This window comes from Pseudophryne corroboree, chromosome 5, assembly GCF_028390025.1.
Source record: "Pseudophryne corroboree isolate aPseCor3 chromosome 5, aPseCor3.hap2, whole genome shotgun sequence".
NCBI lineage: Eukaryota > Metazoa > Chordata > Amphibia > Anura > Myobatrachidae > Pseudophryne > Pseudophryne corroboree.
Genome location: NC_086448.1, coordinates 695750586 through 695776263, shown reverse-complemented (window position 1 = coordinate 695776263; position 25678 = coordinate 695750586). Strand labels below are relative to the sequence as shown.

Genomic DNA, 25678 nt, shown 5'->3' with positions numbered 1-25678 from the left:
CGGACGAGCGTACACAATAAGGAAGGATTTTGAATCCCGGGTAAGACTCATACCAGCCACACCAATCACACCGTACAACTTGTGATCTAAACCCAGTTAACAGTATGATAACAGCGGAGCCTCTGAAAGATGGCTTCCTTCAACAATAACCCGAATTTGTTAACAATAACTATGTACAATTATTGCAGATAATCCGCACTTGGGATGGGCGCCCAGCATCCACTACGGACTCCGAGAAATAGATTTATCGGTAAGTAAAATCTTATTTTCTCTATCGTCCTAGTGGATGCTGGGGTTCCTGAAAGGACCATGGGGATTATACCAAAGCTCCCAAACGGGCGGGAGAGTGCGGATGACTCTGCAGCACCGAATGAGAGAACTCCAGGTCCTCCATAGCCAGAGTATCAAATTTGTAAAATTTTACAAACGTGTTCTCCCCTGACCACGTAGCTGCTCGGTAAAGTTGTAATGCCGAGACCCCTCGGGCAGCCGCCCAAGATGAGCCCACCTTCCTTGTGGAGTGGGCCTTTACAGATTTAGGCTGTGGCAGGCCTGCCACAGAATGTGCAAGTTGGATTGTGCTACAGATCCAACGAGCAATCGTCTGCTTAGACGCAGGAGCACCCATCTTGTTGGGTGCATACAATATAAACAACGAGTCAGATTTTCTGACTCCAGCTGTCCTTGCAATATATATTTTTAATGCTCTGACAACGTCCAGTAACTTGGAGTCCTCCAAGTCACTTGTAGCCGCAGGCACTACAATAGGCTGGTTCAGATGAAATGCTGACACCACCTTAGGGAGAAAATGCGGACGAGTCCGCAGTTCTGCCCTGTCCGAATGGAAAATCAGATATGGGCTTTTGTAAGATAAAGCTGCCAGTTCTGACACTCTCCTGGCCGAAGCCAGGGCTAGAAGCATGGTCACTTTCCATGTGAGATATTTCAAATCCACCTTTTTTAGTGGTTCAAACCAATGAGATTTTAGAAAGTCCAAAACCACATTGAGATCCCACGGTGCCACTGGAGGCACCACAGGAGGCTGTATATGCAGCACTCCCTTAACAAAGGTCTGGACTTCAGGGACTGAAGCCAATTCTTTTTGAAAGAAAATCGACAGGGCCGAAATTTGAACCTTAATAGATCCCAATTTGAGACCCATAGACAATCCTGATTGCAGGAAATGTAGGAATCGACCCAGTTGAAATTCCACCGTCGGAACACTCCGATCTTCGCACCACGCAACATATTTTCGCCAAATTCGGTGATAATGTTGCACGGTTACTTCCTTCCTTGCTTTAATCAAAGTAGGAATGACTTCTTCCGGCATGCCTTTTTCCTTTAGGATCCGGCGTTCAACCGCCATGCCGTCAAACGCAGCCGCGGTAAGTCTTGAAACAGACAGGGACCCTGCTGAAGCAAGTCCCTCCTTAGAGGTAGAGGCCACGGATCTTCCGTGATCATCTCTTGAAGTTCCGGGTACCAAGTCCTTCTTGGCCAATCCGGAACCACTAGTATCGTTCTTACGCCTCTTTGCCGTATAATTCTCAATACTTTTGGTATAAGAGGCAGAGGAGGAAACACATACACCGACTGGTACACCCAAGGCGTTACCAGCGCGTCCACAGCTATTGCCTGCGGATCTCTTGACCTGGCGCAATACCTGTCCAGTTTTTTGTTGAGGCGAGACGCCATCATGTCCACCATTGGTCTTTCCCAACTGGTTACCAGCATGTGGAAGACTTCTGGATGAAGTCCCCACTCTCCCGGGTGAAGATCGTGTCTGCTGAGGAAGTCTGCTTCCCAGTTGTCCACTCCCGGGATGAACACTGCTGACAGTGCTATCACATGATTCTCTGCCCAGCGAAGAATCCTTGCAGCTTCTGCCATTGCACTCCTGCTTCTTGTGCCGCCCTGTCTGTTCACATGGGCGACTGCCGTGATGTTGTCCGACTGGATCAACACCGGTTTTCCCTGAAGCAGAGGTTCTGCCTGGCTTAGAGCATTGTAGATTGCTCTTAGTTCCAGAATGTTTATGTGAAGAGACGTTTCCAGGCTCGTCCATACTCCCTGGAAGTTTCTTCCTTGTGTGACTGCTCCCCAGCCTCTCAGGCTGGCGTCCGTGGTCACCAGGATCCAATCCTGTATGCCGAATCTGCGGCCCTCCAATAGATGAGCACTCTGCAACCACCACAGAAGAGACACCCTTGTCCTTGGAGACAGGGTTATCCGCAGGTGCATCTGAAGATGCGACCCTGACCATTTGTCCAACAGATCCCTTTGGAAAATTCTTGCGTGGAATCTGCCGAATGGAATTGCTTCGTAAGAAGCCACCATTTTTCCCAGGACTCTTGTGCATTGATGTACAGACACCTTTCCTGGTTTTAGGAGGTTCCTGACAAGCTCGGATAACTCCTTGGCTTTTTCCTCCGGGAGAAAAACCTTTTTCTGAACCGTGTCCAGAATCATCCCTAGGAACAGCAGACGAGTTGTCGGCATTAACTGGGATTTTGGAATATTCAGAATCCACCCGTGCTGTTTTAGCACTTCTTGAGACAGTGCTAATCCCATCTCTAGCTGTTCTCTGGACCTTGCTCTTATTAGGAGATCGTCCAAGTATGGGATAATTAATATGCCTTTTCTTCGAAGAAGAATCATCATCTCGGCCATTACCTTTGTAAAGACCCGAGGTGCCGTGGACAATCCGAACGGCAGCGTCTGAAACTGATAGTGACAGTTTTGTACAACGAACCTGAGGTACCCCTGGTGTGAGGGGTAAATTGGAACGTGGAGATACGCATCCTTGATGTCCAAGGATACCATAAAATCCCCCTCTTCCAGGTTCGCTATCACTGCTCTGAGTGACTCCATTTTGAACTTGAACTTCTTTATGTACAGGTTCAAGGACTTCAGATTTAGAATAGGCCTTACCGAGCCATCCGGCTTCGGTACCACAAAAAGAGTGGAATAATACCCCTTCCCTTGTTGTAGAAGAGGTACCTTGACTATCACCTGCTGAGAGTACAGCTTGTGAATGGCTTCCAAAACCGTCTCCCTTTCAGAGGGGGACGTTGGTAAAGCAGACTTCAGGAAACGGCGAGGTGGATCTGTCTCTAATTCCAACCTGTACCCCTGAGATATTATCTGCAGGATCCAGGGATCTACTTGCGAGTGAGCCCACTGCGCGCTGTAATTTTTGAGACGACCGCCCACCGTCCCCGAGTCCGCTTGAGAAGCCCCAGCGTCATGCTGAGGCTTTTGTAGAAGCCGGGGAGGGCTTCTGTTCCTGGGAAGGAGCTGCCTGTTGCTGTCTCTTCCCTCGACCTCTGCCTCGTGGCAGATATGAATAGCCCTTTGCTCTCTTATTTTTAAAGGAACGAAAGGGCTGCGGTTGAAAAGTCGGTGCCTTTTTCTGTTGGGGAGTGACTTGAGGTAGAAAGGTGGATTTCCCGGCTGTAGCCGTGGCCACCAAATCTGATAGACCGACTCCAAATAACTCCTCCCCTTTATACGGCAAAACTTCCATATGCCGTTTTGAATCCGCATCGCCTGTCCACTGTCGCGTCCATAAAGCTCTTCTGGCCGAAATGGACATAGCACTTACCCGTGATGCCAGTGTGCAGATATCCCTCTGTGCATCACGCATATAAAGAAATGCATCCTTTATTTGTTCTAACGACAGTAAAATATTGTCCCTGTCCAGGGTATCAATATTTTCAATCAGGGACTCTGACCAAACTACCCCAGCACTGCACATCCAGGCAGTCGCTATAGCTGGTCGTAGTATAACACCTGCATGTGTGTATATACTTTTTTGGATATTTTCCATCCTCCTATCTGATGGATCTTTAAGTGCGGCCGTCTCAGGAGAGGGTAACGCCACTTGTTTAGATAAGCGTGTTAGCGCCTTGTCCACCCTAGGAGATGTTTCCCAGCGCTCCCTAACCTCTGGCGGGAAAGGGTATAATGCCAATAATTTCTTTGAAATTATCAGCTTTTTATCAGGAGCAACCCACGCTTCATTACACACGTCATTTAATTCTTCTGATTCAGGAAAAACTATAGGTAGTTTTTTCACACCCCACATAATACCCTGTTTAGTGGTACCTGTAGTATCAGCTAAATGTAACGCCTCCTTCATTGCCAAAATCATATAACGTGTGGCCCTACTGGAAAATACGGTTGATTCGTCACCGTCACCACTGGAGTCAGTGCCTGTGTCTGGGTCTGTGTCGACCGACTGAGGCAAAGGGCGTTTTACAGCCCCTGACGGTGTTTGAGTCGCCTGGACAGGCACTAATTGATTGACCGGCCGTCTCATGTCGTCAAACGACTGCTTTAGCGTGTTGACACTATCCCGTAGTTCCATAAATAAAGGCATCCATTCTGGTGTCGACTCCCTAGGGGGTGACATCCTCATATTTGGCAATTGCTCCGCCTCCACACCAATATCGTCCTCATACATGTCGACACACACGTACCGACACACAGCAGACACACAGGGAATGCTCCTAACGAAGACAGGACCCACTAGCCCTTTGGGGAGACAGAGGGAGAGTTTGCCAGCACACACCAAAAGCGCTATATATAACAGGGATAGCCTTATAATAAGTGCTCCCTTATAGCTGCTTTATATATATATAAAAATATCGCCATAAATTTGCCCCCCCTCTCTGTTTTACCCTGTTTCTGTAGTGCAGTGCAGGGGAGAGACCTGGGAGCCGTCCTGACCAGCGGAGCTGTGAGAGGAAATGGCGCCGTGTGCTGAGGAGATAGGCCCCGCCCCTTTTCCGGCGGGCTCGTCTCCCGCTATTCAGTGAATCCAGGCAGGGGTTAAATATCTCCATATAGCCTCTGGGGGCTATATGTGAGGTATTTTTAGCCTTTATATAGGTTACATTTGCCTCCCAGGGCGCCCCCCCCCAGCGCCCTGCACCCTCAGTGACTGCGTGTGAAGTGTGCTGAGAGGAAAATGGCGCACAGCTGCAGTGCTGTGCGCTACCTTTAGAAGACTGCAGGAGTCTTCAGCCGCCGATTTTGGACCTCTTCTGACTTCAGCATCTGCAAGGGGGCCGGCGGCGCGGCTCCGGTGACCATCCAGGCTGTACCTGTGATCGTCCCTCTGGAGCTGATGTCCAGTAGCCAAGAAGCCAATCCATCCTGCACGCAGGTGAGTTCACTTCTTCTCCCCTCAGTCCCTCGTTGCAGTGATCCTGTTGCCAGCAGGACTCACTGTAAAATAAAAAACCTAAGCTAAACTTTTTCTAAGCAGCTCTTTAGGAGAGCCACCTAGATTGCACCCTTCTCGGCCGGGCACAAAAATCTAACTGGAGTCTGGAGGAGGGTCATAGGGGGAGGAGCCAGTGCACACCACCTGACCTGGAAAAGCTTTACTTTTTGTGCCCTGTCTCCTGCGGAGCCGCTATTCCCCATGGTCCTTTCAGGAACCCCAGCATCCACTAGGACGATAGAGAAACATGTTTTAATTTTTTTTTATTAGATTCCCCCACCAAAGTGTGGCGGATTGAAAATGACGAATTTACTGTCTAAAAGCACTGTTGTCGAATTTCCAAACTTCAATTGAATATACTTTTGGCGAATTGCTGCATTTGTACCATTGCAGAAATGTCGAATTTGACAAATGTCGAATTTCAAAAAGTCGAATTTTGAAAGTCCGTTTTTTTTGACGGAAAGTACTGAATTGCATTGTCAATTTTTTTTTTTTTGCCGAAAAAGTCCAGTTTTTCGACAATTTCGGGAATTCGACCGCAATTGCATATACCCCATAGCTGGTATGTGCTTATTGCAGCATTCATAGTTAGGGGTTGCTAATAGCCACTTTACCATGTTTCCTGACGAGTGCTTGTTGCTGTCTCATTTGTAGAACACATTTGTATGAACGCTCTCTAAGCATGGGACATCATGAATCTGTCGCCAATACAGCCATACAACTGAAGATGAGATTTTCCAATCATTCTTGTGGATCAAGGACAGTGACTGAGGCATTACAGTGACACACATATGGAGCATCAGCTAATGCTGCCTTTTGTTGCTGAATTTGCTCTAAACCATAGTAACCAATGACAGATCTGCTTTTATTGTCTCATCTGCACCAATCAGATAAACCCTTATTGCTGCTGCTCAGTGGAAATCATGCAATGAGGCTGGTGCTGAGCTTTACCTAAGTGCGTCATAAAATAAGCTGCATGTGAATATAGCGTATTTTAGCAAATATGTTTAGCTCGGATCATAGTGAGATGCCTCCACCCCTGCACACTCGCATTTGGGTCACGTTTACGTCATGCACAACTACAGCCAGATACAGTCACAGAAAGCCAGGTCATAAGCACACGGGAAGTTTGTAAACATTTGTTTGGCCAGTGGAAAACACATTGCTTGCTATTTCGGTTAATTAAAAAATAATCCTCTATAATGCAGTTATAATCATCTTTCTCGTGCATGAAAGAAATAAGCAAGGAAATTAATCAAAAGATATGGCCAAAAACCTCTGTAATATAGGCACGATCAATGAAGAAAGCAACTTTTGGCTTCAGAAGTGAATCTTTGCTCTACCCCGTCTGCCCCTCCAAGTGCGAACAAATTGGCCTGTTATATATTTAGCTGGGTACAACAGTGCAAGCTGAGATGTAACGATACTTTGCAACGTGTATAACGGCACAATGGGGCAGATGTATAAAGCCTGGAGAAGGGATAAAGAAGTGATAAGTGCAAGGTGATACCGCACCAGCCAATCATTACGGGTTTGAAAAATGGCAGTTAGTAGCTGACTGGCTGGTGCGTTATCACCTTGCACTTATCACTGCTTTATCACTTCTTTCTCCCTTCTGCAGGCTTAATACATCTGCCCCTCTGTATCATAACATGCTGCATGCAACGGGGCAATGCAGTTGTAAAGTTGTTACCAACGGCTCCGGTGACCCGCATGTGGGTCTGTCGGCTATACGCACAAGATGCATCTGCATCGGCTGTGCAGCAGGGCCGTCCTGATATGTCTGTGAATGACGTCATTCACAGACATATTTTCTTTTTACACGGACAGATGCTCTATGTGATACGTTGTTCGTCGGCTGTTCGAATGACATATTGCAGTGTGTACCCAGCCCAAGTTTTGCAAATATACACTAAATTACTATTATTATTATTTTAGACATTACACAATCTGCAAAATAAATGTCCCCGGTCAATGGTCCGTTTTCATGCACATATAGAAAATGTTATGTTCTGACTCTATCATTTATATTTAGCAGAAGATTCAAATAGAAATGCAATTAGGTTGATATACTGTAAAAGCATGTTGAGCTTCATTTTCTAATTTACTATTTTCTTCTCCTTGTTTTCCACAGAGGAAATAAAATGCGAAACAGATAAACAAAAGTAAGTAACATCGATTGTAGAGTAACCGTTAATATATTTGTCATATTTCCTGAATACTTATGCGTTCCGTTTCCCTTTGTGCCCTATTACACTGTGACTTTGGGGCATATGTATTAACCTGGAGAAGGCATAAGGAAGTGATAAACCAGTGATGTGTGCAAGGTGATAAACGCACCAGCCAATCGACTCCTAACTGTTAATTTACATATTGGAGCTGATTGGCTGGTGCGTTTATCACCTTGCACATATCACTGGTTTATCACTTCCTTATGCCATCTCCAGGTTACTACATCTGCCCCACTACTGTTCTTTGTAGCTGTCTTATATTATGATGCCCACAGTATCCTGGTCTCATTACCTTTAGAGCAGAGATTTTCAACCTTTTACAACTCGCGGCACACTGAACAAGATTTAAATATTGCCAAGGCACACTCAAATATAATGGTGATGCATGGTGCAGCTGCGTGTTCTAGGATGTCATGTCGCAGCTTTTCCATAGGTAACGCCTGAGCCACATCTGAGAAAGCCAGAAGAGCCCAATACTGCCCGGCCCAAAATTAGAACTGGCTCTGCAACCACTAAACCCACCAGTATTGATCATTCCAGGGCCTCAGTAGCGGCAAAACATTGACGGGCTTGGCCTATGGCGGCACACCAGGAGACTGACGGGCTTGCTGCTATGGTGGCACACCTGGAGACTGCTCAAGGCACACTAGTGTGCCACGGCACAGTGGTTGAAAAACACTGCCTTAGAGTATCAGTCAAAGAGACGTACGGAAGCTCAAAATACAAATGGAAGAAATAGAGATTACTTGTATATCATTTACATGTATTGTTATATATATTACCTGACTAGTGCTGGCCACTCTTACTACAAGATCTGTAACACTGTCAACTGTCAAGCAGTTGGCCCAGTAACAGTGTTTTTGCTCCCAAAACATCTCCCATGTCTGAATTAATATTAAAATAAAAATCATTATGCATCTAATTTATTATCTGATCCGTTGGTAAATACAGTGAGATGGGCTATGGTGGCCTGTCTATGTGCTCATCTTCTGACTCCACTAACGGACACCTATGAAGACCCCTAATAGATCTGGCTATTTGACCTGAAAGCGGTTGGCCAGATCTTGTTAAATGTGGCTACTTAAAAGTTGCCAAATCGTTGTGTTAGCCAAGCCAGATCATACAATGTGTGGCCAGCCTCATCCAGGTTTCAAGCCTGAAAAGTATATATAAAAAAGTACAACAAATGGGGGTACCACAAAGTGACAACCTTTAATAGCAATTCCAGTTATGCAGAAGGTATGAAATATTACTACAGTATTTGCAGTGTTTGAGCCTTCTAACCACTGTAGAAAGACAAATATTTGGAGACCTATATAGGGGTAAGGCTGTGTCCAGCACGCGGCATCCATAGTATTGATTTATTTGTTGTTTTGCTATATTTTTTATTGGTTTGATGGTATTACTGAGAAGATGACCCCTATTTGAAGCAGATTTGCTAACAGCCTAGAGTCAGACTATCCCATTCTGAATAATACTTGTCCACTAACATACTACAAGCCAATACATTACCAGATTTTCGTTCGAACCAGCAAATTGGTTGGTTGGACAGATCTTAAAGTGTATGTCCAGTTTAACATTTAATACTGTACCTGCTTTTGTTCAAAGGATGCTGCAATGGTACATTTCAGCAGAGAGGAAAGTATGATGTATATCTTAGGGGTGGGTTATTCAACACCAACTCAACACAGTTTTCAGACTGACTATTTCAGATTGTGATGAAATTTGGTATAATAAATGCTGCAATAGGTGTAAAGAAAACCCCCAAATTTTAGACTGATGTGGTCAAAAGTTATATGCCTTTTAAAGCTGCAATTTTTTTTTCACAACAAATGTGCTATTAACGTTTTTGAAATTGTATTTGCAGCTCACCTAATTGAGCTGTACAGTTGGGCAAGGTCTCAAATTAAACCTCTTTTTTTATATGATATATAACAGCAATGTTTCCATAAAAATTAAAAACTTTCAAAAAACAATTTAGATTTTCTGAAAAAGGCAATATTTAACATTTTTGAAAAAAAATCTCAAAAATTGTTCATACTAATGTTAATGAATCCCCAACGTTTTATTTTGGGATCATGATGGGATCACATGCTACTGTATAAGAGTTTTCATTTTTGAGTGAGTCATGAAAATTCTATTTACAAATCAACAAATAATATTTTTCCCAGTTCACTACATTAGAGGAATGCATATTTCTCTTCAGGTGTGTTTGGTGACGTGATTCTACAGACAGAGCCTGCCCCCCTTCTGTGCAGGCGCATAAACGTAAGTGGAAAGATACTCCATGTGGAAAGATACTTGAGGTGTGTTAAATGGACCCGCCTTTTACAGTTTCCTGGACCACTACAAGTGCAGGATAGGTTTGGATGGGTTTTAAATAGTCAAGAAAGCCCATTGGTCACTCTGTTAAGCCCACCCTAACCTGTTCCTGGACCATTTGTGTCACATTTGTGGTGTATTACAAGGGAAAAACAAAAACTGAGCATCTTAGCTATGCTGTTATTTCAGACTGTCTGGAACATAACACAGTGACAGTCTACTGCTTCCATAGCATTCTCAAACTTCTTCCAGAATAAATTTAAAAATCACCAAAAAAGATTTTCTCTAGCATCCATAAGGGATATTGGGGGAATCTAGTACGATGGGGTATAGACGGGGTCCAAAGGAGCCAGTGCACTTAAAATTTCTTCAAATGGGTGTGCTGGCTCCTCCCCTCCATGCCCCTTCCCACAGGCAGTTTAGAAAAAAGTGCCCTCCGGAGAGGATGCATATCTCTGAGCTCCAGAGAGTTTTCTTCAATTTATTTTTTCTTGTTGTTATTTTCGGTATGCTGTCTGAGCAACAGCATACCTGCACTGTGGGAGTTAGGGGGGGACGGATGGTCACCGGCCTTACGAGGTGCAGAGCCGCTTCCCCGCTGCAGAACCACCGTCCTGAGGGGTAGTTGTTCAGAGGGGCACTGCGACTTGGCTGTCACAGCCGCAGCGCGCAGCACACCCCTAACGCTGCCTGAAGGTGACATCAGTGGGGAGTACTCACCGGGGGTTTCCAGTCCAAGTGCGGCTGACCACGGGTGTGGCGCACGGGGCCCTCCCGTGGGGGTCCGGCTAAGATCCCCTGTGAGGATTGGCACAAAAACGATTTGACTAGCACTTGTGATGTTTTTAAGCTATATGGAGACTTTGCTAGTATAATATATCAGTGTAACTCCGGTGCCATTGGATGGGGCGGAGCTACATCAGAGCGGGACCTGAGGCATTTTGGTGCCTTCCTCTGCTTACTGCAGTCATTCTCAGCACACACAGCGCTTCCTGATTCCTCAGCCACGCTGGATATCTGGTACAGGGTGTAGCAAAGGGGGAGAGCCACTTGTGTACACTATCTGGGTCCTCTTTAGGACAGAAATTGTTAGTGTTTACTGTAATATAGTGCGCTGACAGCCTCACTGGGGCTGTACAGCTCAGGGTGTGCTGGTGTCCTTCTCTGTCTGTGTCTCCTCTCACATACAGTAGAGCAGGCTTGCATTATAACTGTCTGTGTGTACGTGTATGTTACTGTGCTTACTGTGAAACATGGGTAAACACAAACTGTGCAGTGTATGTCACACCAGATTCTGACTCTGTTTCATGTGAACAATGCAGCCAATCTTCACAAATCAGTGAAGGGGCTGGGGGAGAGAGTCCAGAGCCCCACTGGTTAGGGTCTCTTAAGACTGTGATGTCAGATATGTCATCCCAGCTTACTGCTAATGTGCAGAAAACTCAGCTGTTGCAGATTTAGCTGCTAGGGCAGATGCAGCACAGCCCCCCTCTCTCATGCAGGTCCACAGAAGCGTGGGTTACCTTCTCTACTCTCTGATACAGATGATACACAGGAGGATGGGGATGACTTGGATCCTGTTAGTGGGGATCCCGATTCTGCTATGGGTATTGAACCCCTAATTCTGGCTATACGGGACGTGTTAAACCTCCCGCTAGAGGATGCTGCGTCATAGCAGTCGTTTTTCTTTATACAAAACAAGCCTGATGTCACATTCCCTGACTCTACAGAGTTTGATGACCTATTCAAGCTGGCCTGGAAAAATCCAGACAAAAAATTCCAAGTGTCCCAAAAAATTTTGCGCACTTTCCCATTTGCTCCTGAAAGTAGGACATTTTGGGAGGAACCCCATGGGGTGGATGTATCAGTCTCTTGCCTGTCCAAAAAGGCGGTGCTGCCTGCCCCGGGCTCCTTTACCATGAAGGATCCTGGGGATAGGACTATAGAGACTACACTAAAGTCTATCTACACACGTGCAGGTGTATCACAAAGGCCGGTCATTGCGGGTTGCTGGATGACCCATGCCATTCATTCCTGGGCCACTCAAATTCAGGGGGGCCTCTCTGGGGATATGCACTTGGTTACTATGTTGACCCTCCTAAAACACATTCAGGACACTACACGTGTCCTCTGTGATTCGCTCAAGGAGATGGGGAACATTAATGCTAGGATTTCTGCCTTGGCAGTGTCGGCATGCAGGGCCTTGTGGTTGCATCAGAGGATTGTGGACGCAGAATCCTAATGTAGTGTGGAATCCCTCTCCTTTTCTGGGGAATGGCTCTTTGGGGTTGAATTGGATACCTGGATTTCCAAAGTTACAGCTGGGAAATCCACGTTTCTCCACTTTGGGGCCCTGCCGGCGAGACGCTCCTACCCGGGGCCGTCTGTCTAGTCCTTTCGGTCTCACAGATTTCTATCTATGGCCAGAGGTGCCTCCATTGCGACTAGAGGCACCAGAGGTAAGTCCAGAAATCCTGCAAGCACCAGCTTTCAGGAACAGTCCACCGGTTCTGATTCTGCTAAGGCCTCAGCATGACGGTGTCCACCCATCGCGAGGGGATCTCGAGGTGGAGCTCGACTGCGTCACTTCAGCCGCGTCTGGGAGACCTCCTGCCAGGGGGTCAGAAATCTCGTTTCTCAAGGCTACAAGCTGGAGTTCGACAGTACTGCTCCCCAACGATTTTTCAAATCAAGCTTACCAGCTTTGGAAGATGTGCAAGTTACGTTGCAACAGGCCATCCAAAAGTTGGTCCAGTACCACATCATTGTTCCAGTACCAATACCGCAACGCGGTAAGGGGTTTTACTCCAACCTATTTGTGGTGCCGAAACCGGACGGTTCGGTAAGACCCATTTCGAATCTAAAATCCTTGAATCCTTATTTGTAGGTGTTCAAGTTCAAAATGGAATCCCTTTCGAGCAGTGATTGTGGGCCTGGAACAACGGGAATTCATGGTCTCCTTGGATATCAAGGACGCCTACCTCCATATTCCGATTTGGCCTCCTCATCAGGCGTACCTGCGGTTTGCCCTGCTGGACAATCACTTCCAATTCTAGGCACTGCCCTTCGGCCTGTCCACAGCCCCGAGGGTATTCACAAAGGTGATGGCGGAGATGATGTTCCAACTCCGAGTCCAGGGGGTCAATGTTGTCCCTTACCTGGACGATCTTCTGATAAAAGCGAGATCCAGGGAGCTTTTATTGCTCCATATTGACCGCACTGTTCACCTTCTGTCACACCATGGGTGAATCCTCAACTTACAGAAGTCCCACCTGGAGCCAACTCAGAAGCTCCTGTTCCTGGGGATGTTGCTGGATACTGTGGCCCAGAAGGTGTTCCTACCAGAGGACAAGGCGAGAACACTTCAGGAGATGGTCCGCATGGTGCTCCGACCTACTCGAGTGTCCATCCATCTTTGCATAAGATTGTTGGAAAGATGGTCGCCTCATATGAGGCTATCCAGTATGCCAGAACATTTCAGTTGGATCTCCTGAGCAAGTGGTCCGGATCACATCTGCAGATGCACTGGATGATTCGGCTGTCACCTCGTGCCAGGATTTCCCTCCTGTGATGGCTCAAGTCCTCCAATCTTCTGGAAGGCCGTAGTTTTGGGGTTCAGGATTGGACCCTCTTCATGACAGATGCGAGTCTAAGGGGATGGGGAGCTGTCACCCAAGGGGTGCAGTTCCAGGGCAGGTGGTCAGCCCACGAAAGCCTCCTTCCGATCAACATTCTGCAACTTCCGGCGATCTACAGTGTTCTGCTTCCGGCCTCTCCTCTACTCGGGGATCACACGATCCAGGTACAGTCGGACAATGCCACGGCAGTGGTGTATATCAATCGACAAGGAGGGACAAAAAGCAGAGCCTGCACGCGAGAGGTGTCAGAGATACTCCTCTGGGCGGAAAGAAATGCAAGAGCTCTGTCAGCAATCTTAATTCCGGGTGTGGACAACTGGGAAGCGGACTTCCTGAGTCTTAACGATCTCCACTCGGGGGAGTGGGGTCTCCACCAGCAGGTGTTCCAGCAGGTCATCAACTGGTGGGGCTGCCCGCAGCTAGACATGACGACTTCTCGTCTCAACATGAAACTTCCCTGGTATTGCTTGCGAACCAAGGACCCTCGGCGAGGGCAGTTGATGCACTGTCATCACCTTGGCCTTACCAGCTGGTCTACCTGTTTCCTCCGATTCCATTGCTCCCAAGGGTGCTAGAGCGAATCAGGAATCAGAGTCCAGGCAATTCTGATTGCCCCGGATTGGCCTTGGAGGGCGTGGTACGCGGATCTTCTGGACATGTTCGTCAAAAACCCTTGGCCTCTGCCATTAAGAAGCAATCTTCTTCAACAAGGACCGTTCGTCTACCCGGATTTACGAAGACTTCGTTTGACAGCATGTAAGCCTAATCCAACGAGCAACGGACTGCTTTAAAGCAGGACAACCCTTTTTCTGTGCGTCATAGAGCACGAACAAAGAATCTGTCTTTCTAATCCGAGCCATTCTCCTGACATAGATCTTCAAGGCTCGCACACCATCCAATGCCTCCGGAGGAGCAGAAGCGCCAGAACCAGACGGAATCACAATAGGCTGATTCAAGTGAAACGCAGAGACAACCTTCGGCAGGAACTGCTACCTAGTCCGGAGCTCCGCTTTGTCCTCGTAAAAGACCAAATATGGACTTTACGAGGACAGGGCGGAGCTGTAAGAAACTACTATATGCGCTGCAGCAACTTCAAGTTCCCTGAAACCGGATCCCCGTGGCTACCCCCTGCCGCGACCTCTGACTGAAGCCCCAAGGGCAGCGCTGCGGCGTGGCAGCAGCATGAATCGGCTCGGCAGGTGGGACTTTCTGAGACATGCGCCAGTGACATCGGTCATTTGCACCGAGTACCTGGAACCCCCCCCCCTGTGTGCGCATATGTCTCCCAGTCTGATACCTCTCTGTAATTAAACAGTTTGCTTTTTCAAATGGTCCAGGGACCATTTTTTCTTCACTATTTAAAGCCCACCCAAACCTATCCTGTCCCTGGACCACTTGTCCAGGAAATTTAACAGGCGGGCTTATTTTACACACTTGAAGTATCTTTCCACATGGAGTATCCTTCCACTTACGTTTATGCACCTGCACAGAAGGGGAGCAGGCTCTGTCTGTAGAATCTCGTGCCCAAACACACCTGTAGAGGAACATGCATTCCTCTAATGCAGTGAACTGGGAAAAATATTTGTTGTTTTTATTAAATACAATTTTCATGAATCAGTCAAAAATGAAATCTTTTACAGCATAATCCCAAAATAAAACTTTGGGGATTTATTAACATCAGTATGAACAATTTTTGTGGATTTTTTAAAAAAATGTCAATTATTGGCATTTTGAGAGAATCTAAATTTTGTTTTTGAAAATTTTACAATTTTATGGAAACACTCTGTGTTATATATCATATGAAAGACCATAAATAGAGGTTTAATGAGAGACCTTGCCCAACTCTCTAGCTCAATTAGGTGAGCCGCAAGTGCTGTTTAAAAAAACATTAATAGCACATTTTTTATTTAAAAAAAAATGCAGGTTTAAAGGCATATAACTTCAAAACCATTGAATATATCGGCCTAAAATGTGGGGGTTTTCTTTACACCCATGGCAGCATTTATTATACCAAATTTCATCACAATCTGAAATGGTCAGTCTGAAAACTGTTGCGTTGGTGTGGAATAACCCAGATGGCTTTTGGCCCTGAGACACTTTGTTGATGTACTTGGCCCTTTTGTGAACACTACTTCTTAACAGGTACAAATGCTAACATAAACAGATGAGTGCAATGAATCCATCCATGGAATTGTCCGTCCAGCTTCCTAAAGGAGATAAAGATGTAAGAAGAATAGAAAAAGGGTAAGAGGGGAGAGAAGAATGTGAGAGAAGTGGGAGAATCAGGAGGTCAGTGAGCCAAAGGATCCTGGCCATCTATTTGTTGAAGCAAATACCAGGAGGTAGAGTGAAAACATGTATAAATTGCTGATTTAGTGTGTGGTGGAAGAGTATGTATATATATCCCCCAGCATACAAAGAGCAAGGAGGTTAAGGTTTTCTTATGGATAGAGGCCTCCAGCCAATCCATAGTAAATAAAAAGAGCAATCTAGAGGTAGCCGTAGAGAGAATGGGTGGGGGGGGCGCAGAATGAATCCATTGCTGTAATATCGCTTTTCTCCCCACTGCTGAGAGCAGGACGATCAGTTTTTTATCTGTGTTTGGAGTATTAGGTTGATCTGTCAGGTGTCCGAAAAGGGCCCAAGAAACAGTACATTAGAAGGGAATGCCCAAGACTGAAGTACCATAGCGGTGTAAAGCACGCCAGAAGCCCCAAATAACAGGACAGTCCCAGAGACAGTGTAAGAGGTCAGCTTCCACAGCAGAACATTTATTACAGCCAGCCCCCTCAGATATACCCATGAGAAAACCCTGTTTAGGGGAGATGTATGCCCTGTGCAACAGTTTATAGGCCATTTCCTGATATATACTCTCCGGTATTAATTTAAGAGTTGTATAAAAAGTATCTAATAAGCTATCTATAGTAAGTGTTGGAACTTGGGAAATCCATTTTGCCAGATCAGGGAGATCAGTGTGTGGGTCTAATTCCAAGCAGATACGGGCATATATAGAAGATATGGAGTAAGTATGTGAATGTAAAAGGGAATCTATTGGATTTAAAAAGTCCTGGCCCTTAAGTTGAGAGAGAACGAATTTCAGATAGTGCATAGCCTGGGAATAGAAAAACCTGTGTTGAGGTGAAATGTGAAATTTCTCGATAGCCTCTGAGAATGACAGAGGGGTGTTTGAGGGCGTCCGTAGGTTCCGTAAGGTCAGAAGACCAGAAAAACACGAGGCACTAAAGGGCAGATAGGCCGCACCATTCTGAAATTCCAAATTTCCATGCAAGGGAAGGAACAATGAATGATAATATGTAAGGCCAAGAGATTTCCTAGCCAATCTCCACGCCTGAATAGTGGAGGATAATAAAAGACTATCAAATTGGGGGGATTTAATTTGAGAGGAGCGTGCATGTAGAAGGAAACCAAGAGAAAGGGGGGCACAGAGTTGGGATTCTAACTTGGTATCCGTGAATATGTTATTACCGCAGAGCCGAACCATGGCAATGCGGAGAAGACAGGCCAGGTTATATTGTTTGATATTGGGTAAATTAACTCCCCCTCAACGCACAAACTGCAACATTTTTTTTTTAAATGATTCTGGGCCGCTTACGATTCCATATAAACTTGGAAAGCAGGTAATTAAGTAAAGAAAGATCAGAATTAGTGAGAAGAATGGGGGTCATTTGTAAGATATATAAAAGCTTCAGAAAGCTTGCCATTTTGAATAAATTGCATCTTCCTAGCACATTAAGGGGAAGATTTTGCCAAAGACTGAGTTCATCTCGAATTTTATGTATAATTGGGGTAATATTAAGTGAGTAGAGGGTGCAGAGATGTTGCGGCAGAACAACATCCAAGAATGTAATATGTGAAGGAGCCCATTTGAAGGGGAAGGGCCGTACCCAACACAGTCGCGCATGACCAAATATAGCCAAGGCCTCTGACTTGTTAAAGTTAATAGAAAAACCCACAAAAGAGGAAAACTTCTTCTCAATAGTGTCAATCAATACAGGGAGGAATCGTTTAGGGTCCGAAGTGAATATAAGTAAATCGTCAGCGACAGCAGTAACCCGAAGTTCGCGGTTCCCAATAACACAATGCCCTGAAACCCAGGCAGCAGTTGGAGATGACGAAGAAAAGGCTCCAGGGCCAAATTAAAAAGCAAGGGAGGGAGAGGGCAACCTTGTCTAGTACCTCTCCCAAGAAAAAAGGAAGGGGAAGCTATGTTATTAACCACCACCTGAGCCATCGGGTCAGTGTAAAGGGTCCGTATAAGACTGCAAAAGTAAGTGCCAAATTGTTGATGAGAAAGAACCCTAGAAAGGTGTGGCCAAGCTATCTTATCAAAGACTTTTTCAGCATCCAAATGAATAAGAATGTTGTGCTCCAGTTTATGAAGACGGGTATGGGAAATAGCAGCTGTCGCCGACCTAATACCCTGCACAGATTGTCTGCCCTTGACAAAGCCTAGCTGGGCCGGTGAGATGAGGCGAGATAAACAAGACTGTAGGTGGTTAGCCATCAATTTGGTGAGTAGTTTAAAGTCTTGGTTGAGGAGGGAGATAGGGCGGTAAGAATCCACTAAAGAGGGATCTTTGCCGGGCTTAGCTAATACAATTATTCGCGCCTCATTGAAATATAATGGTATAGTTTTGGAGGTAAGAATACAGTTAAATAGGGTACAAGCTCAGCACTAAGCAATTTATAAATATTCAGCCCCAAAACCATCAGGGCCCGGGCTTTTTCCGTTCGGCAGGGACTTTAGTTGTACGGACCTCCTCCTCCATTATAGACAAATCAAGGAGGTCCCTGTCCTCCCGAGAGAGGACAGGGAGCTGAGCATCACGTAGAAAGGAGTAACCCACAACTGCATCATCTGGCTCAGCAGTATACAAAGACTCATAAAACTGCATAAATTGAGTTCATATAGCTGTAGGGTCTGATATAATAGCTTCTGAAGATTTCACTGCTTCCACCTATGTATGTGTACGGGGTCCCTTAATAAGGTTCGCCAGAAGCTTGTCGGACTTATTACCCCACCTAAAATATTTATTCCGCTGGAAATCATGCCTCGTCTGAGCTTGTTCCGTCAAAAAGGCATCATAAATCTGTTTAGCGGTGAGGTATGCCTCTTTATGAGCAGGAGTGTCACGCCATTTATACGCTCTATAAGTGGATGTGAGAATGGAGCTTAATTCGTGTAAGCGGGAGGTAAATTTTTTGCGTTTAGAGGTAACCTAGGAGATGATATGGCCTTGGATGACAGCTTTGGAGGCGCTCCAAAACAATGATATATCCTCCTCCTGGGCCAAGTTATTAGAAGTGTAAGTGAGCCAGGTATGCTTGAGATGTAAGAGAAAATCTTCTGAGTGTATGAGGTAAGCAGGAAAGCGCCAACATTTGGAAAAGCATTGTGGTAACGTAAGTTTGAGAGAGCATAATAGGGGCATGGTCTGAAACAATTATATTTTTTTATCGAGGTGGAAGTGACTTTAGTAAATAGATGTCTGTACAGAAAAAGATAGTCAATACGAGAGTGGGTAGAGTGAGGGATCAGAGAGAGCAAGTTGAGAGCAAAAGGAGGAAAGAAGAGTAGAGCAAGAATTGGAACTCAAAATACTCACCCTGGACCGGTCCATGGATGGATCGATGACAGTGTTGAAATCGCCTCCTATAATCACATTCGAACTCCCCCAAGATAAAGTTTTCTGCAAGACAACTGCAAAAAAAATCCTGGTGAGAAACGTTCGGGGCATATAAATTGAGAAAAGTATATAAAAGTATATAAAACATTATCAATGACCAACTAGCAAAATAAAGCTCCCATCAGGGTCAAGAAACTTCCTGCGAATCGAGTACTGTAAAGAGCGATGAAAAATAATGGCCACACCCCTAGTCTTAGTAGTGTAAGGGGCCGAGACGCAATCTCCTATCCATGGGGCATGTAGAGTGTTACGGGGATCATCTAACCAATGCGTCTCCTGTAAAAAAGTGACATGGGGGGTCAAACGGTGAAGGTGTGAATGTACTTTTTTACGTTTTACTGGGTTATTGAGGCCTTCCACATTCCATGATACAATATTAAAGGAAAGAAGTGGGGTATCTTCTGTGGCAGTGGGCGAGGGAGGAGTAGGGTCTATTATATTAGCCTATACCCATTGACGGAAATACAGTAAAATATATAGCAAAGATCAAGCAGGGCCCCTGCCCGTCCCAGCGAGCGGGAAGAGGGTGACCTATGGAGGATCGAGACCAGCGGGCCCGGCAGGTGACAGGAACAACCATAAACCTTAACTAAACCAACAAACAAAAGTAACAAGAAGAAATGCAGCTCAATGCACGCATGGAGCCGTGCAATCATTCCTCACCATGTGACCTACAGGTGGAAAAAAAAAAAGCATAGGTACAAGCAGTAATAACATGACATTATTCAGGTGTGTACATGGGAAAAATGCGTGTTAGCAAGTGCTATGTCATCAAAGAACAACGGTTTGCCATCCTCAAATACCCGTAAATACAACGGGGTACAACAGGGAAAACTTGATTCTGGCGTCAAACAGTTGCTAGCATAGTGGAGCAAACTCCTTGCGTTTTGCAACGACCAGAGTTGAAAAGTCTTGAAAGATGAGAAGCCGATCTCCATGATAGGTCAGACTGGCCGTCCTGCGATAATGTTCCAAGAGCTTAGCTTTGTCAGCATAATTGAGAATTGTCATGATCACAGGACGGGGGCGACCAGAGTTTGGTTTGCGGTCAGGACCAATTCTATGAGCCCTTGAGATCCATAGCCAGCTGTTGGGGTAACCAAGTGGAAAGGAGATCAAGCAATTCAGGAACTTTGACTGATTCAACGATACCAACCACCCGGAGGTTACTTCTGCAACCGCGATTTTCCAAATCATCTAGCTTTTGGGTTAAATCTGTGATGGTGTTTTGCTGTGAGGCAATGGTGAGTTGCGCCCCATATAGGTCATCATCCAGGGTAGACACTCTCAGTTCAACATCATCCAGGCAGCCAGAATGCTGGGTTAATTGGGACAAGGTGGATTCAATAGCCTCCCTAATGCCGGCTAGTTTTTCATCTAGCAAGGGGCCCAATACTGCCGCGATAGCCATAGGTTTTATTTTGGAAGATTTAACAGCAGGAGTAGATTTACGTTTTTGACGAGACCTGGAGCGGGTGATGGAGCCGTCCGAGTTGGAGGAATTCCCACACACAATATATTCACGAGTCGTGGAAGCCGAACCCGCAGCAGACATGGTGGTGGGTATGAGAAACTGTGGATATGGTCGCACACAAGGAGTAGATAATGAGAAGGTCACATGGAGAAGAAAAACAGGTGGAATAAACTACATCTTAAAAGGCATGAACCAAGAAGAGGTCGGCATCATTTCAAAAACAACGTGATACATGCACAGTTGAATGCAAGGTGACGTCACATAGTTGTATCGCAGTTTAGAGATTGCCAAGGAAAAAGTCCATATGGTATACAGTGTAATAAAGTTACTTCTGCACAGCACCGCTTCCACTAGACCAATAAGTAGTGGGTGGAAAAGGTGAAAGTCTAATGTAAATAGAAGGGACAGATGGAGAAATTCGGCTGTGCAGAGGGGGGGTAATGAGGGCCTGCAGCAGGAATAGCTGGTACGAGAGAGTCAGCTGGAGAGCAGGTAACGTACGGAGGCCACTTCAGCCCCTCAGACCATCCGCCACATGAGGAGAGGAGGGGTATGTCATATGTCTGCAGCAAGAGGGGAGTCAGCAGGAGGACAAAGAAGAAAATGGCCGCTGCTGTAACAACAGCTACTCACAGAACTCCAAGCAGCCTGGAGAGAAAAGGTAATGCAGCCTTAATGGTGTCCCGGGTCATCCGTCAGCAGTATCCCCCAAGACAATGGGAAAGGGAGGGTCCCACAGCACAGGAGCGGACCGGGAGGTGTGTGGATGGCACCACGCTCACCAGCGCGCATGTAGCAGCGGCCCGGTCAAATACTCCTACCGAGGATGCAGAGGGCAGTAGTGTCCGACCGTGGGTCCAGCAGTGTGGGCGGCTGTGAGATTAGAGGTCTCAGCACGAGATCGGCGGCGAGTGTCCGCAAAGTCAAGCCGTCCGGCTCACCCGCCGGGAGGATGTGAAACTCGAGGCCCCAGTCCGAAAGTGGCTGGCAAGCCGCAACCCGGCTCCGCAGCGCAGCCCCGACCACGGCGATCTGGAGACAAGGGTGAGGGGACAGTTATAAGGGCCAAAGGGCAGGCTGAGAGAGGCTAGGGAAACTTGTAACAGGGCAAGGGAGTAGGAGCTCAGGAAGCCAGCGTCCACTCTCCTCCGCCACCAGGCCACGCCCCCCAATTAATCCATGTCAACGAGTGTTAAACAAAGTCTCGGGTGAAATGAAATGGTCTCGGCCGATAAAGCCCAAGGCTACTTCCCTTTTTCACCCCTGTTATCTTAATGCTTGGAATTGAACTCCCTGCCAACCCCCCCCCCCCCCCCCTTCTTCCTGTTCCCTATAGGCTGACGCCATCTCTGACATACAGTACTGGGGTGCTTAAGTCAACCTTATCTAATTTTGTAAATAATAGGCATTTAAGTGAGATTTAAGTTCAATATTTTTCTAGTTAAATCAGCTACTCACTGTACACCATGTGTTTCAGTTTTCTGTATCTGATGCCAACGTTTTATATAACAAAGTATTACATTTGCTGATTATACACATTTGCTCACGCCTCCTAAATGTTATTTGTTATGTTGCAAAAGAATCTTTTATTGTGTTAAAAGCTTTGTTTAGTTTTTTTCTAAACACTGCTACTTATTAATGACCAATATACTCTAAGGGCGGTATTCAATTAGCAGCAGTTAATTATGGCCACTAATTATCGCACTGGGGCTGTTCTGTTAGCCCCGATCCCTGGCACTTATCTGGGGTTTGCAGGCAAATCTGCGATAAGTGTGCCCCCCCCCCCCCCCCCACGATAAGTGCCACTAAAGTACACAGGCCCGCTGTTTATAGGGGAACCTATGTATTTTTGCGGGATAATTGAATAGAGGTGATATAAGGAATCAGCCGCAACACTGTCACAGCTAATTGAATACCCCCAAAATAGTTGTCTTCTCAGTATGCTCTGATTAGTTTTATTCTTGAAGACACTTCTTAGTATTAACGAAATACATGTATGTGTTGCAAGAATCATTATATGACTAGTGATGTCAGTGCAGCATGTAGAGCAGACCTGGCCAACCTGTTGCCCTCCAGATGCTGTAAAACTACACATCCCAGGAGGCCCTGCCACAGTTTTAGCATTTCCTAATAGCACAACTTCGGCAAGGCATGATGGGACTTGTAGTTTTACAACAGCTGGAGAGCCACAGGTTGGCCACGCCTGATGTAGAGAATACAAGTGGTATAGGCATACTATATAGGGGTGATGTAGGAGCCTGTGACTTGCAGGCATCCGTGAGTTCCTGGCAAGTCTGCCCGTTATTTTAAAGGGGCAATCACGTAAAAGGCAAAACCAGCTTGGTTATATCTTTTAAATGATTGCCTCTTTATAACTTTGTATAGATTTATCATGAACTCACCAATGCCTGCAAGTTGCAAGCTATTACAATTACCCCATAGTCGGTTAGACAGCTATTTCTTACTCTCTTCATGCATGGCTATAGAGCAGAGGTTCTCAAACTCGGTCCTCGGGAGCCCACACAGTGCATTTTTTGCAAGTAACCCAGCAGGTGCACAGGTGTATTAATTACTCACTGACACATTTTAAAAGGTTCACAGGTGGAGCTAATTATTTCACTTGCGATTCTGTGAGGAGATTTGCAAAACATGCACTGTGTGGGCCCCCGAGGACCGAGTTTGAGAACCTCTGCTATAGAGGGTGACACAGGTGGAACATTGAGGTTAACCAGGAATGTACGTCAGGTCAGTGAGTACACATTTTGAAAGATACTGTGTGATGGGCTGTGTGCCAGTGCCCAATTATATCATTTCATTATGTTTATGTATGTCGATTACTTTAGGGCTGCAAATGAACACAATGCAAAATATGGACAGGTGGCCCTCTGGAGAGCAGTGGTATTAATAAAACAAACTAAACAAAAAACTAGAACGCAGTGCCACACATTGCATGGTTAAATAGAATGCTTCACCTGTCTTAAAGTGGGTCTGCAGGTAACCCATCCCCTGACTAACAGGGCAGCAGGACTTCCACTTACTGGAGCTGACCTATTCCAGCATCCACACCTCTACATTATCAATGCTGTAGACATGACTGCCATGGAGAGAGAGAGGATGCTAAGTGGCTTCATCAACAGTTACCTGCCGAATGTATTTATTTTAACTTGCATTTCAAAATACTGTTGTTCATATCTTGGCTGAATTAGTATAATTGTTTTTTGCGCTTCAGCCCTTGTGAATAACTTTAGTTAATTGCAGTGTTACTTTTACACCCATTGTATTAGGAATGTAGACTGCAGCAGATGGTGGACTGTACAAATTGCCATAGATAAGTGTGGCAGCACAAGTATGGATTATGTGGATTGCATTTTAATTGGCCTCTTTTCTTTCTCTTCACTCAGTCCTCCCCAAGGAGAAGCGAAGGCTGGTTCTAGCACCCTTCCGCCCGTGAAATCAAAAGCCACTTTTATTGAAGCCGACAAGTACTTTTTACCGTTTGATCTTGCATGCCAGTCCAAATGCCCCCGGATTGTTAGCACATCTCTGGACTGTTTGCAGGTGTGTATTGTGCTCTTTTCAAGGTCTCCCCAGTTATTAAATGCCTTTCTACCTTTTATTCTCTTTAGCATTGTTTTGTGTTTAATAACTTCCATCATTATTGAAGTACAGTAAATGTGAAGTCTAGATTATCCAGAGGGATGTAACTACAATATTATTTTGTTTTATGAAAAGTATATTGGGCATTTGCCATGTACATTGGGTAACTATGTATTGGATATCAGTACGTAACATTATGGGTTGTGGGCCAGATTGGTAAATACGGCGCAATTGCGATGGACTATACAAATGTTGCTACACCCCATCAATAACGCAATATTGGATGCAAACTGACTTCTCAATGCGCCGATTCCGAGTCAACTTTCCCTCTAAAAATTTCCTCTGAGACTATGGTTCTGTGATTGGGAAAGCAGCTGCAATCGCAGATGCACCATAACACGTCCAACGACCAGCCTCTTTTTGCGAACACTTTTGGCCGCCTACCGGTCTCCACCCAGAAATGCCCCTGAATCGCAGAGGTTTTCTAAGGGCCTTGTGAATGCCATCTCGACAGTGGCATCCCGTCAGCCGGAATCCCGGCAGCGAGTCCCAGTGCGGCTTGCTGTGCTTGCCACGTTTTGAGCCCGGTGACAAGCTTCACTCGCCACAGTTAATATTCCAACTCGGGTGGTGGTGTGGACCCATCATCCAAGTGGGAATAGCGAGTTGCGGTTGGGATTCCGAGCGCCAGCATTTCTCTGCCTGTCGGGATTCCAGCATCTATATCCCGACAGGAGTATATCAACCACATCCCATGTCAAGACAGACTGATAGCAGTAATTGCAGCAAAAGGTATGTTTGCAAAGTGTTCAATCCACTTTTCTGACCCCGTTGTTCTAGTTTTTTTAGTCTTTATAAATATTTTTAGCACTCGTTGAATGTTGTAAGCACTACATTCTACTTACCCCTGGAAAATTACAATACCCACCAACCTATGGGCCCAATTCAGTAAGAATTGCAAATTCTGTCAAGTAGCAGAATTTGCAATCCTTGTGATCGCATGCTGGGGGCCGCCCATCGCAGTGCAAGACCGCCCAACATGCTGATTGTGGCCTGCCCCCCCTTTGATCAAGCAGAAATTGCGATCACACCACAATTTTTGCTTGATAGCAGAAATTAGGGTTGTCTCCTGCCGACGCAGCTTGCCCATGCCACGCTCCTAGTCTTGATGACGCATCCGTTTCCCCGCCTCCGCCGCTGCAACACTCCATCTCCGCCTAGGAAACAGAGCGTTGCCGCACCCCCTCCCGCACTGCAAACGCCTCTGCATCCTTTTTGTAATTTTTGCGGTTGGATCGCTTATTGCGATCCAACCTCAATCGCCCCTAAGTTCCCAAGGATACTAGTACATAGCAATACTGTGATGCACAGCTAGGATTACCGCACTCTGTATATTTCCTGTTATCAGCTACGTGCCCCTACTTGAATATGATATACAGGTTAATATGCTGCTGTAATATTCATTTTCTTTCAAGTCG

General features: G+C 45.9%; 1 protein-coding gene across 2 annotated transcripts in view; it reads left to right on the top strand.

The window, feature by feature from the left end:
* ARFGEF1 (ADP ribosylation factor guanine nucleotide exchange factor 1) overlaps nucleotides 1–25678 on the top strand; it is a 331110-nt gene that overhangs the window by 140461 nt on the left and 164971 nt on the right. For both annotated transcript variants that reach the window (XM_063923866.1, XM_063923867.1), the window contains exons 2-3: nucleotides 7365–7395; nucleotides 24005–24161. In XM_063923866.1, coding sequence (XP_063779936.1) covers nucleotides 7365–7395; nucleotides 24005–24161 — 188 coding nt within the window. The remainder of the gene's footprint in view (nucleotides 1–7364; nucleotides 7396–24004; nucleotides 24162–25678) is intronic.